General features: G+C 39.3%; 1 protein-coding gene across 11 annotated transcripts in view; it reads right to left on the reverse strand.

Annotated features, from left to right (window-relative positions):
• The window catches only part of LOC134677009 (protein daughterless), a 175,908-nt gene that overhangs the window by 35,326 nt on the left and 127,564 nt on the right, over nt 1-13,018 (reverse strand). For 8 of the 11 annotated variants that reach the window (XM_063535409.1, XM_063535406.1, XM_063535407.1 and 5 more), the window contains exon 2: nt 614-1,129. The exons of 2 other annotated variants lie outside the window; for them this stretch is intronic. In XM_063535409.1, the coding sequence (XP_063391479.1) occupies nt 614-1,012 (399 nt within the window). In that variant the 5' untranslated portion in view covers nt 1,013-1,129. Of the gene's footprint in view, nt 1-613; nt 1,130-13,018 lie in introns of those variants that run through there. One more of the 11 variants, XM_063535416.1, reaches the window with a different exon arrangement.

Consider the following 13,018-nt stretch of genomic DNA (forward strand, 5'->3'; position numbering starts at 1 on the left):
GAAAGAGATTGGTCAAATTTACGACATTATTTTGACGCAAATATATTTATTTATATAATATTTATTATTTGTGAAGCAGGCAGGCAGTTGAAATAACTGATAATGCCTGTATCTAGAGCCATCAACCGAGTTTCCAGTGTTGAGTAGAGTTTGAATTGTGCTTGTCTAGTTTATTCTTAAACTCATTGACACTTTGGGCCGATACTACGTCCTCTGAGAGTTTGTTCCAAGCTTTGACCACTCTGTTGCTAAATATATGTATGCAAATCTTTTCCAGTATTATTATTAGAAATGGGTCAGTCACAAACTATACTTTTCGCGTCGGTCCATAGGTCAGTTAATTTTTACAGAGTAGCCGTTACGGAAAATGTATATACTTAGACATTTTTTGGAAATTAAAACAAACATTTATCTATAAATGTAACGGTAATAAAAATACGGCTTATTTCGAGAAACCAGTTTGAAGTTCGACTTCGTTGCGCGAGAATACGGTAAACATATTAGCTGGCAAAGTTTTCCAATAAATCCTCTGCTAAAATGTTGACACTGAATCCAAAGCTGTCAAAAAAAGCAGATCCTGATAGTAAATACAGCGTATAATCCATCAACTTACCCCGCTTTCTTGGCTGGTGGCCGCCTGCGGCAACCCATGCTCCTCGTTAAACCTCCGTCTCGCCCTATGCCTCAACAGCGCCGAGGCATCGGGCTGCCCGAACTGAAATATCTGCTCCTTCCCGCTCAAAAACTTCTCGACATCACTCACTTTGTCAGAGAAATCTGTCGTTATAAACTCTGATCTAACCCCGTCCAAAATCTCTGACGACAGTCTCAAAGAGTCCGAAGTTTGTCGCAAATTCACGTCAGATTCCGGTCTGTAGTTCTCGCAGATTTGATTGAATGTGTTGAAATATTCTGTGGCCAAGTCCGTTTTAGGTTGATAGTCCATGTCGGTTATGGGTGGGGGGTCGGCTGTGAGGAAATTCGAGTCCATATTTGCGTCGTGGCGTAGCATTTTCACTTTGGACACTTGAATTTCACTTTTTTGCACTTGTTCGCACGCATCACCGCGGCATTATTGCACTGTGTTTTGCACTTTCGTGTTTATTTATTAGATATTGCACTTAGGTCACTGGAAATGAAAATAATAAGTTTGCGTTTCGTTTCTGATTCGCTTTATATTACTGAGTGTTCGGTTTTTTAGACAAAACGTCGAATTTTTAAAGGTATTCATGTCCTAACAAAGATATACTTAGGTGTATATGTATTGTGCATGTAATTTTAAGGATGCAGGTATATAAAAGAAAAAAAAAAAGCAAATAACAATCAATCAAAATAAGCTGCGGCGGTACAAGACTTAATGCAAAATTGACCACCCAAAATCAAAAGACCGTAACCGCAAAATCAAACAAATGACGGATTACTTTTTTTTAAGTTCAAAGACACCTTGCGATGGGAACCGACCAGCACCGAACCCGGGACAATGAGAAAGCAGGTATGGTTCAAAAGCCAGGCGAAATGCAACCTTATGGCGACGACATAAGGACTGGATTGTGTAACTTTGTACGCATCCGCTAGGGAGCGTCAAAATTGAACACCTATAGAAATTATAAAAAAAGATTTGGCGGATACGACTTTCTAAAGCGAGAATAAAATACAAATTGGAATTGATACTTTAAAATCAAAGCGATAAGTGCATATTTCCTTTAAATATAAAATAAAAAGGGACAGTATCCTTACGAAATTGAATTTCATAAGAAGTGTAACAACTTTAATTTGAAATTCGAGTCTATTTTGATGGAGTGATAGTATTGTGTCGAGGGTCACACCATTAGGCGTAAAAGTAACAAGATATTTTTGGGAATCAAAACAAAATTGAATTCTGACTTATAAAAAAAGTTAAGAACACAAATAGACTCGTTACAGTATTTTTTTAAAAGCGTACAATGACTGACATTTAGAAGTTTGACAAGGCTCATGGTATAAAGTTACTTTAAAAGTTAAATGAATGAGAATGCCACGGGGAAAATTTCAGGCTTATTGAATTATATTTTCAAACAGCTACAAATGAAATGCTCTTGGCAGCATTAAATTGTAATTACATAACGGAATTCTAAAATAAAATTCCTTTTCAATGGAGATTCCATTGGAGATTTTTTAAGTCCATCCATTTGTTACCGACAATTTTTTAGATTTTCTGTAATGAGCGATCCTAAAATCGCTTTTTCTTGTCTATCTTGCTATTTACTATCTCTTTATGCTTCATTGGTGTCCGTAATTTAAGTGAAGGTGTAGAAAAGAAACTTAAAAAAAAATAGAATAATCGTTAACACACCTTGCCAATTTATATCCACAAATTCGCCTTAACCCATATAAATCTTTACTATGAATTTGAGTTTTATCAAAACAGAATAAAACTCAATATTCACTACATAAATTAAAGGATTTAAAGATTTACTCACTCGTATGCAACTCAATTGTTACAGATTTGTAAAGATTTCAAACTTCACTACATCTTGCAGGTAAAAATTTCTACACTTCAAAAAAACGCCGAAATTTCAAGTTGCATTCCTACATGAAGTATTATTATGAGATCGTAAAAATGACAATTACAGAGTTATGTCCTTTCTCCCGAGACTCGTATTTATAAACATCTGCTCGAAATGGTAAAAAGTTGACTCGGTTACTTTACCAGTTGTCGGAATGAGGAAGACTATTAATATGTATAGTTGACTTATTAAATATTGAAGGTAATTAAAACTAAGTATAGGTATTGAGAATTTCGTTAAGTACCATAGGTTTAAAGCGTGACAAGCAACATCCATTACCTACACTGATGATTACATTTAAAGTTATATTTAATTTGTATGAAGAAGAGAAAATCTAGAGACACTTTTTTATGTTTTTGAACGGTATATAGGTATTCTGCTCGTCTTACAGGAGACATCCGGCATATCACTATCACTACATAACACCCTATACCTATGTAGATTAGTATAGTTTCAGGCCTTTTTTTAATCTCTACATATGTAAAGTTAAATAAAGATCCTAGAAATAGTTATGACTATGTATTAAGAGTATAAGTGTTTTGGCATATCTAGAGCTGTAAACTTATACTTGTATTTATTTAAAGAATAAATAATAAGAATAAAACAAAGTTCCCCGCCGCGTTTGTTTGTTCGCGATAAACTCAAAAACTACTGAACGGATTTTCATGCGGTCATCTATCAATAGAGTGATTCTTGATGAAGGTTTAAGGTGACAGTCCATTTCCAACGACAGCTGCACTACTGTTCATTTTACTATGGAAATTGACAATGACAGCGACGCGTTCAGTACCGGGAGTGCAACTGCGGTTGAAATGGAATGTTACCATTAGGTGTATTTGTCAACCCGTGCGAAGCCGGGTCGGGTCGCTAGTGTGTCATAAAACCAAGTTGTTTACATTATTGTAACTATTTGCATTGCAGTTTTACGGATGCATTTCGTAAGCCGGGTGAAAATACGAGTAACACCCAAATTGAAAACTTTACCACATGGTCAAGTAATATTTTTGCAGTAATAATTTACTGAATACAAGAAATCGTGAACGATTACCAATTGTATAGAGAGCACGCGCTTAAACCGGTAAAATGTTGTGTACAGTCAGCAGAGTAAATAAACTCACAGTAAAGTGATTTATTTACTGACAGATGTTTTGATTTTTTTTATACCTTGATTTGGGTCTACATTTCACTCGTTGTAATGGTTTACGTCTTGAAGGTTTTGAAACATTGCAATTCACAAAACATTGCATAGAGTCTGTTCGAAAAGAGAGTTCGGAAGTCGTGGAATGTATTGGGCCGACGACGACTCCATGTCTTTTAGGTCTAAGCCCTTACAATATCTTTTAGATACTTACTATTTTAATGGAAAGAGTATGCGATACCCACATTAGTTCTTCTGAAAAAATGTGCTGTCATATTTCCTGGTTGATGGAAAGGATGAACAAAGAGAAAACTTGATTTTTTATTTGATTTTTGAGCAGTAAGTTGGTAAATTAAATTCTCATAATATGCATTACAATTATTAGATGAAGAAAAATAATTGATGTGTAATATTTTGAAAAGCTCATTCAACCGTTGACCGTACAATCGTAATAAACAAAACAAACTCACAACCCCTTCTGTTCGCCGTTGGATAAGGCACGCTTTCGAAAGGCAGGTGGATTTCAGAAGTCTTTAAAGTGTTTTCGGCTAACAGCTCAAAAGGGCGTAAGGCACACGTATTTAGAACTCAAATACGACGATTTTTGTGAGTCGTCGGTAACCTACATACGCTTACCAACTGTTAAGGATATTTAACCTGTATTGTTAAAATATGGGAAATTCAGCTTTATAATGGTGAGAGTAAATTCGAAAATTCCGTGTAATTTCACAGGTGTGAAGTTTTTACGTAGTAAATTGTATTTGCTTAAAAATGTTTTTGCAAAAACTACGGCTTCTTTACAAGTGTAGCATGGCAAATAAGCCATTTATACATACGACTATACGACTCTTTTTGCGTCGAGGTTTAAAAACCACGGGGTTCTTTTTCGTATGCATAGTACATCATCAACATCATCATCTCAGCCAAAAGACGTCCACTGCTGAACATAGGCCTCCCCCTTGGATCCCCATACGTGCCGGCATGGGCATAGCCGGGCATGGGCATAGCCGGGCATGGGCATAGTACATCATAGTGCAAAATATGTGTGCACTCATCATACTCAAGAATACGTCCCACAGCTCTTAAGTCAGCGAATTAAGAACTATGGGATCCATTTTTTAAACAAGTTGTATGTACCCGTATTTTTACACTTGACTCTACATTAGAAATTGGTAGATACTATTGACGTGTAGTCTGATCCGCTACTTTTGCTGTGACTCCTCCTTTTTGGAAATCGATTAAGAATTAAAATTTGCGTAGTCAAGTCGAATTTTTTTACAAGCTTTTATTTAGTTTCACCTGACCGTTGTCTGTGTGTAATCAAATCTTTCAAGTTAAATTTGATCCACTTTCCGGTTTCCGATTGAGCTGAAATTTTGCATACATACGTAAGCCGGGTGACAATGAAATTGTGGCGGCGCGTCAAACATATCCATAGGTGTCCATAGGCAAGCCGGGGCTAATTTGGTTTACATATTTCCTTTACAACTCTGCTCAAACGGCCATAAACAGGCAAGCCGGTGGGAATCGGCTTTTATAGACGCGCCGCCACTGCAATGCAATATTATGGTGTCATTGAGCTGATCTGATGATGGGGACTGGAGGTGGCCATAAGAACTCTGTGATAAAATAACGCAACCTAATTGTGTTAGGGGTTTTTAGAATTGTTTCGACGAGTATTAGCTGTCTGTCGTAAGAAAAGTACAGTCAGATATAAAAGCTTGTACCAAAAATGAAATTTTTGCCAAAAACTTATTTAATGGTTAGATATTTCAATTCTTTATACTCTTGTTTTGCTAATGCTACATACAAATGAATTACATTAAGTGCAATGCCCCTCGACGACACAATATTAATTGTGCACGTAAGCAGCCAGCTGTGTCAAATATTGACACTTGTGTCAGCACCGTGCGAGTCAGCTGACCGGCGGTGTCGGGTGTCGTCGCCGGTGGCGACCACACAGCGGTGGGAATCACCGCAAATACCATAACAAGTGTTATAAGAACAGTAACTGGAGTAAGTGTTACCTGTAATATTAAGAGATGACCGATCCGGCTATAGTCCCCACGCTAGCCCAATGCGGATTGGGGACTTCACATACACCTATGAATTTCTTCGCAGATATAGATAGATAGATTTCTATAGCCCAAAAACCCTCTCGCGCATGAGAGGAGGCCTGTGCTCAGCAGTGGGACGTAAATAGGCTGAAATGATGATGATGATGATGTAAATCGGATGACAATGCAGTATTATACGAATTTTATTTCGTATTAACGAGGATTACGTCTTATCGAGGTCCAAGTTAGCGAGGTTCCACTGTACCTATATATTTCGGGGATCTCAGAAACGGCTCCAACGATTTCGATGAAATTTGCTATATGGGGGTTTTCGGGGGCGATAAATCGATCTAGCTAGGGTCTTATCTCTGCGAAAACGCGCATTTTGAGTTTTTATATGTTTTCCGACCAAAGCTCGGTCTCCCAGATATTGTCGTTTTAAAATGAGAACGTGAGTTCGATTCAATTGTACAGTCCGCAGCAGAAGTTGCTAAGCGGGCGAGGTTTTCAAAATTACCTTGACACTTGACACGATCTTATTATCTTAGAAATAAAGTCGCGTCAAGATCATTTTGAACACCTCGCCCGCTTAGCAACTTCTGCTGCAGACTCTATATCGGCGGTCAATGGACCTATCCATGTGACTCTTAAAGGCTGACCTTCCAGCGACGCTACAAACGCGCTTAAAATAAGCATATATAATAACAAAAACTACAACCATATGGACAGATGGCGGGTATAATTGTACACCTGATTTGGCTTGACCCATCTGACAGGTGTTCCAAGGCTGTTGACGGAGTCAGCTGATTTTACACACTTGTTTTCCTATTTTCAGACCTTTTTTTAAAGATTATCTCGGTGCCAACTGTCTTTTGTTTGAAATCAAATGTCAACAAAGCTAAAGTCCGTTACAGACGGAGCGATAATGAATATATATCGACAGATACCGACAGATATCTTACAGTATAGCTAAGCATCACCTCACAAGACAACGATACCAAAATATATATCGCTCTCTGTCTAGGACCTACATTGTGAGAGAGACGAAATATATATAAATATGTCGTAATATACTGAGCTATAACATCTTAAGGTATCTTATCTTAAGATGCCTTACTATAAGATATCTTAAGATACAAAAATATATATTACAGCTTTGTGTGTGATGATGATGATGATGTATTTCTGTTGCAGCTCTAACAAAAAATACTAAATACAGAATAAAATATGTAAATATTTAATTGGGGCTCCCATAAAACAAACGTGATTTTACGCCGTTTCTTGCGTAATGGTACGGAACCCTTTGCGCGCGAGTCCGACCCGCACTTGGCCGGGTTCTTTACTTAAAATTTACCTATTCAAAATTGAGTAATTCAATTATAAACACATCACATTGCCAAATCAGTGATAAAACAACTATAAAGGAAACTGTAAATAGAAATACACCGATCATCTATTAATTTTTGTCCCATACGCCATAACTTGAAAAATGGCCTGTTAGTTTATTTTTTCCTTATTAGTCGGGTCCGCGCCGACCGCACCGGGCAGGTGTGTCGGTATCTTTCATTCAGGTTTATGGGTTTAAATACCTCAAGCGTACTTTGAACTCGATAAATAATAACTTATTAACAGCGAGACGGCAATCATGCACCACGCAAATCATATGCAAAAGTTTTGTATCTTGTTAAAGGACCCCGCAGCAAACATAGGGAAAAAGTGGTTTCAGTTAAATCTCACGAAATTTTAGTATGATGTTAATTTGGCTCTCCTGATTATTTTTTTGTATGGGCACAACTCTCTCAGAAGTATACTTTCAGAAATAATCAAGTATATATTTTTCTATTTACGCGACATGTTTTCTAATATCGATATATTGTTATGACACGCACTGACAGTTACTGACATTATAAGTTGCAGCCACCAACTGTCAAGAGGAGGAATTACGTATATAATGGTTAACAAACACATATTTTGTATAAAACAATTATATTGATTATTTCTGAAAGTATACATCTGAAGAAGTTGTGCCCATACAAAAAAATAATCAGGAGAGCCAAATTAACATCATACTAAAATTTCGTGAGATTTAACTGAAACCACTTTTTCCCTATGTTTGCTGCGGGGTCCTATTTTATTTTTATTGATTTTTACTTGTTTTTCGAGTTGTCTAGTGTTGTTGTGTTGTCCACGGGTTAGAAGATTTATAAAAGGGCCCGTTTCTCAAAAGCTTGTCACTTGTAATACAAGCGGATGTCACTTTTTGACAGCTTTTGTTAGATAGGGACTTCCACTTTTATTACAAGTTGCAAGCTTTTGAGAAACGGGCCCCAGACTGTCGAATGAGACAATGATATTCATGTTTTTCGATTGTATGAATATTTTAAACTTTGGCACTCCCAACGTTTGACGAATTTCAGCGTATAAATAAAGGTATCTATTAGATTTGTCTAAGTTGTGGTTGTCGGTATGCATCTATACGACGGTTTATAAAAATATTACAATGGTGAATTTTGACGCCAAAATTAATGTTCACAAAAACACAGTCGTTTTATTTTTGAAGTGAAAACTTCTTTAGCGGCGCTGTGCTCTTTTTGTGATGGGGAAAAAATTTTAAACTCGCGAGAGCGTAAGACGTAAGACGAACACGTGACCTGATCGAAAAACTGTTACAATGTCATTGAGTTTTCACTTCTGCCGGCACTCCCGGAGTGCAACCCGTTGTCTTTTTTTATTTATCTATAGTCTGTGCGCTGCTCTACTAAAATTGTCGCATGTGTCCCGTGTACAAGCACCAACACTCTTAACTGGCCATCGGTGAACCCTGAACCTTATGCCTATTGTAATACGGTTTACGAGCTATCAGATAACAGTATGGGCGATGGTACTTACTGCGAGGGTTTTAGCGTCAAAATGCATGTTTTTTAAAAGCGCAGCCGGGTTTATTATTATCTCTTAATTAATTGAACTTGTTGTATTGCTCTAGTATAGTAAGATTGTCACGTGTGGGTCGCCGTCCGGTCGTCGCATACCCGCCGAGCCTTGAACACGTCGGACAGATGCGCACGCGTCGACAGGTGCGGGTTCGGCGCTCGCGCACGCCCAACGCCAAAACAGCACAATTTATACGAAATTAACTGACGCTTACGACATTTTGGAATGAATGTCGCATATAAGACGCTTAGGACTTGAATGTGCAAGAGAAAAGAACCTAACTTATATGGAACTAATGGACGTATAAGACCCTTTAGTATTACGTTATTTTAAGCGGAGGATCGCCTCCCTCGCTCATTTTCAACCCATAGGGGATGAAAAGGGGACAAGAATCTTGTCACAAGATGTAAGTATCTCATGGCTTATTCGAGGTGTTGTAATATAACCTATCTGTATGCCAAACTTTATCCAAATCTGTTCAGCTATTTACACGTGATAAAGCAACAAAGTACAACATGCAGTAACTGAAGGTAGAATATTTCCATACGAGTATGGCGGCGGTTCTACACCCTGGCCTGCGCTTGTCAAATCTGTGCAGCATAAGCTTATACATATTATGGACTCTATAATATTTATTATGTACATGTATATCTCGCTAAAAGTATGGCTCTATCATCTTTTATTTAAATATTATTTATTATATTAGATGTATATGTCCATTGAGTTTTAGGCCCGTTTTTATTAGGGTTCCGTACCCAAAGGGTAAAACGGGACCCTATTATTAAGACTCCACTGTCCGTCCGTCCGTTCGTCCGTCTGTCTGTATCTCACGAACCGTGATAGCTAGACAGTTGAAATTTTCACACATGATGTATTTTTGTTGCCGCTATAACAACAAATACTAAAAAGTACGGAACCCTCGGTGGGCGAGTCCGACTCGCACTTGTCCGGTTTTTATGGAAACGCCCGGGAATCCGGGTCACGCCCGCGGCGACTGCAGGTGCCGCGAACGGGTTATAACAGCATAGGTATTAATGAAGTACATATTTATACTATAAAGTTTTATTTTTGAATTACTTCAACAATGTAATGATAGGTAAACCATGATAACCATTGAAAAATGATTTTAATCTTAGATTTACTCATAATACAATACCCTGGGATGTCAATACCAGCAGTACTACGTCTCCACAAGTCCACACCACACTTGTAGGTAAAAAAGTTGCATAGAGGGACCTAATTCGCTTTAAATACATAAAAACCAAGCTTAATATTGTTAACACAGTGTCACAGAACGTAAGGTGTTAAGGAAGATTCTGGGACCCGTCAAAAGAGACGATGGCAAGACGATGGCAGTTGGAGGATCCAAAAGAATGCCGAAATAGAACACCTGATAGCCGAGCCGAACATAATAGGTGAGACCAAAGCGCATCGTCTCCGCTGGCTTGGCCATCTCGAAAGGATGGGTGAAGATCGGGCAGCCAAAAGGGCCTACTTGGGTCGACCAACTGGGCGCCGTCCTGTTGGTCGTCCTAAATACCGTTGGGCAGATAGAGTGGAGGCAGATCTCCGTGAGCTCGGCGTCGGCGAAAGATGGCGGGATACCGCTCTGGACCGATCAAAGTGGCGTGCTCTTGTGTTGGAGGCCAAGACTCATTTCGACCCAAAATGCCCGCGACAACCAAGTAAGTAAGTAAGTAAAGGCTTTCTGTATGAAATGAACGGCTTTTGACATATAAAACGCTCACGCCCCGCCCGGAAACGCGCCTGTGTGACGGAACCTTTAAACGTTGATATTACTACTGATTGTTTACAGACATTAGTATGTTTAGGCGTCAGTCGGTCTGTTCCGTGTGCCTGTATATATGTATGTATGTCCGTCTAATGAGCTCAAGGACCTGAATTGAATCGCAACCATCGGAATCCGATCTGCCTACGCTGTCATTAATATGTACACAATTAGCGTCTGCCCCGGCGTTCACTTAACGTTTGTTGTTGTTATTAGTGTAGCCACTTGGAAATTTCTGTATGAAATGAAATGTTTATAAGATCAGACTTGCTACACGATTTGGACGCTGAGCTTAAGTTAACTGATTCGGTGCTGATGACACGCCTGCCGTGTCATCAATGTTTTTTACGTGTGGCGTATGACACGGGAGGAGTGTCATCATATTCTATGGCGCATGGCATGGCTGCCGTGTCATGAAATGATTGTTCCGCACAGCCAAAAGTTTTCGAAAATGGAACACGCAACGAATCGGTTAACGTTATGTTTGTAAACGACTTTTCGAAAGTTCTTGCAGGCCTAACTAACTATTTTGGCCCAGCATTCCAAAGAGAATCTTGGCCTCCGAAACGAGAGCGTGTCACCTGTCCCGATCCTGCGCAACTTCCTGCCAGTTACTGACGCGAAGCTGAAGCAGATCCGCCGCCACAGTCTTCCCAGCGGTACCTGGGCCGACCCACCTGATGACTACCAGCCGGTCGTCCCAAGAACGCCCTCTTGACTTCCCGATCCTCTCCCATTCAGAGTAGGTGACCGAACCAACGAAGTCGAGCCCCTTACAGGCCCACTTGAAGAAATAATATTTTGACTTAACTAAGAGCGTTTTCACATTTTATCAAACAAAATAATATTAAACAAACCCTACCTGGAATCAAACCCGTAGTTTCATTAGAAATCATTCCATCACCTTTGCTTTACACATCGTTAATTTACATACAAATATGTATGTATCAGTGTCGGCCATTAACATAGACACACAGACACACATACAGATAACCGGACAGACGGCACGACGCCGTCACGATGCATTCCTGACCGATAGTGATACTTCGTTGCAGTCACATATCTTCACGGTACACTTGGAATAAGGTAATAGGTATAGTTATTTGTTTTGTAAGGGAGCAAAGTTGTAGTTTGCATGGTTCTAATATTGATATCTAAGAGGAGATGGCGGGACGACCTGGACACATATCTCAGCAACTGGACAGATGCTGCCTTAATAGGGGGATTGGAAGTCTAGGGGGGAGGCCTTTGCTCAGCAGTGGGACACCATATAGGCTCGAAAAAAATTTTTATATCTGAGTATGCAAAGAATTCCAAAATTGAACCTCGAGTGGAACGAAAAGTGAGGGTTTCTAAGGGTTAAACAAAGTTAGCTACCGAGTTGAACACAACATTTTTCACCTCACCAATGCGTTGCAATTACAAACACAAATCCAATTTAACGTTATTAAATACTTTTTTTTTTTAGTGTCTGATGTTGGCTGGAGGAATTAACTTTTAAGTGATGAACTGATGATTTTGGTAAATGTGTGATAATTATAACTAATTTATAGGTCTTCTTCTTCTTCCTCGCGTTATCCCGGCATTTTGCCACGGCTCATGATGGGAGCCTGGGGTCCGCTTCACAACTAATATAATAGCTTATAGGTAACCAGGTAACCGTAATAAGTTAATTTCAGGTCCAATTTGTACTTACATACTTAAGATCTTACAGGAATCGATGCTTACAAACTTAAACAACTTAATTACATTACAACGTACAGTTTATTTAAACAGGGTAATTAAGTAGAAGATCGGAATGTGTCCGTACATAGACAGATAGACACACATACATACGCGGAGATATTTACATCAGTTGGAATAGCTTGCATACCGATGCATACGTTGTTCCGTATACTTAGTATACCTACAGATGAGTGATTAATGATGAGTACTACGAGAGTACGATTATTACCATATTTTGTAATGCAATGTCCTCCAAGCGTCACTTGCGCCATTCCACTAACCCGGAGCTAGCGGGTTAAACCGTTGATCCAGTGTCAAATTGTACTGGTAACCATGGTAACTCCAGGTTTAACCGGTTAACCCCCAGGTTAGTAAATGGTGCAAGTGGCTCTAAGCAGTCAGTCGGTATCCCGCAAGCGACGTGTTGGCGTCTGAGAACATCTTTATGTCGCAGGTATTGGCCCTTCCGCTTTCCACAAGAGAGCTCCGAGTGGAATAATGCTTTGGGTAGTCAGATCGGAATGGGGTAGTGTTCACAAGAAAGTAGATCAATTTGAGCAGCAGCGTCTGGAAGACCTAGATGCTAAGCGTCATATCCGCAAGACGCGACCTAAGCCCTCCTACACATGCATACACCCGCTCGATTGCGCATCGTGTGACCGCATCTTCAAGACAAAGTTTGGTTCTGCGAGCCACATTAGGGCATTTCATAATCCGGATAAGAATTGTTGATGGAGTCGCCATTGCCGGATACGGCAAGGAAGTTGGATTACCATATTTTATGAAGTGTTTAGGTATTGTTTTTATTAGGGTCCCGTACCTCAAAAGGAAA

The sequence above is a fragment of the Cydia fagiglandana genome, chromosome 25 (assembly GCF_963556715.1).
Source record: "Cydia fagiglandana chromosome 25, ilCydFagi1.1, whole genome shotgun sequence".
In the NCBI taxonomy this organism is placed as follows: domain Eukaryota; kingdom Metazoa; phylum Arthropoda; class Insecta; order Lepidoptera; family Tortricidae; genus Cydia; species Cydia fagiglandana.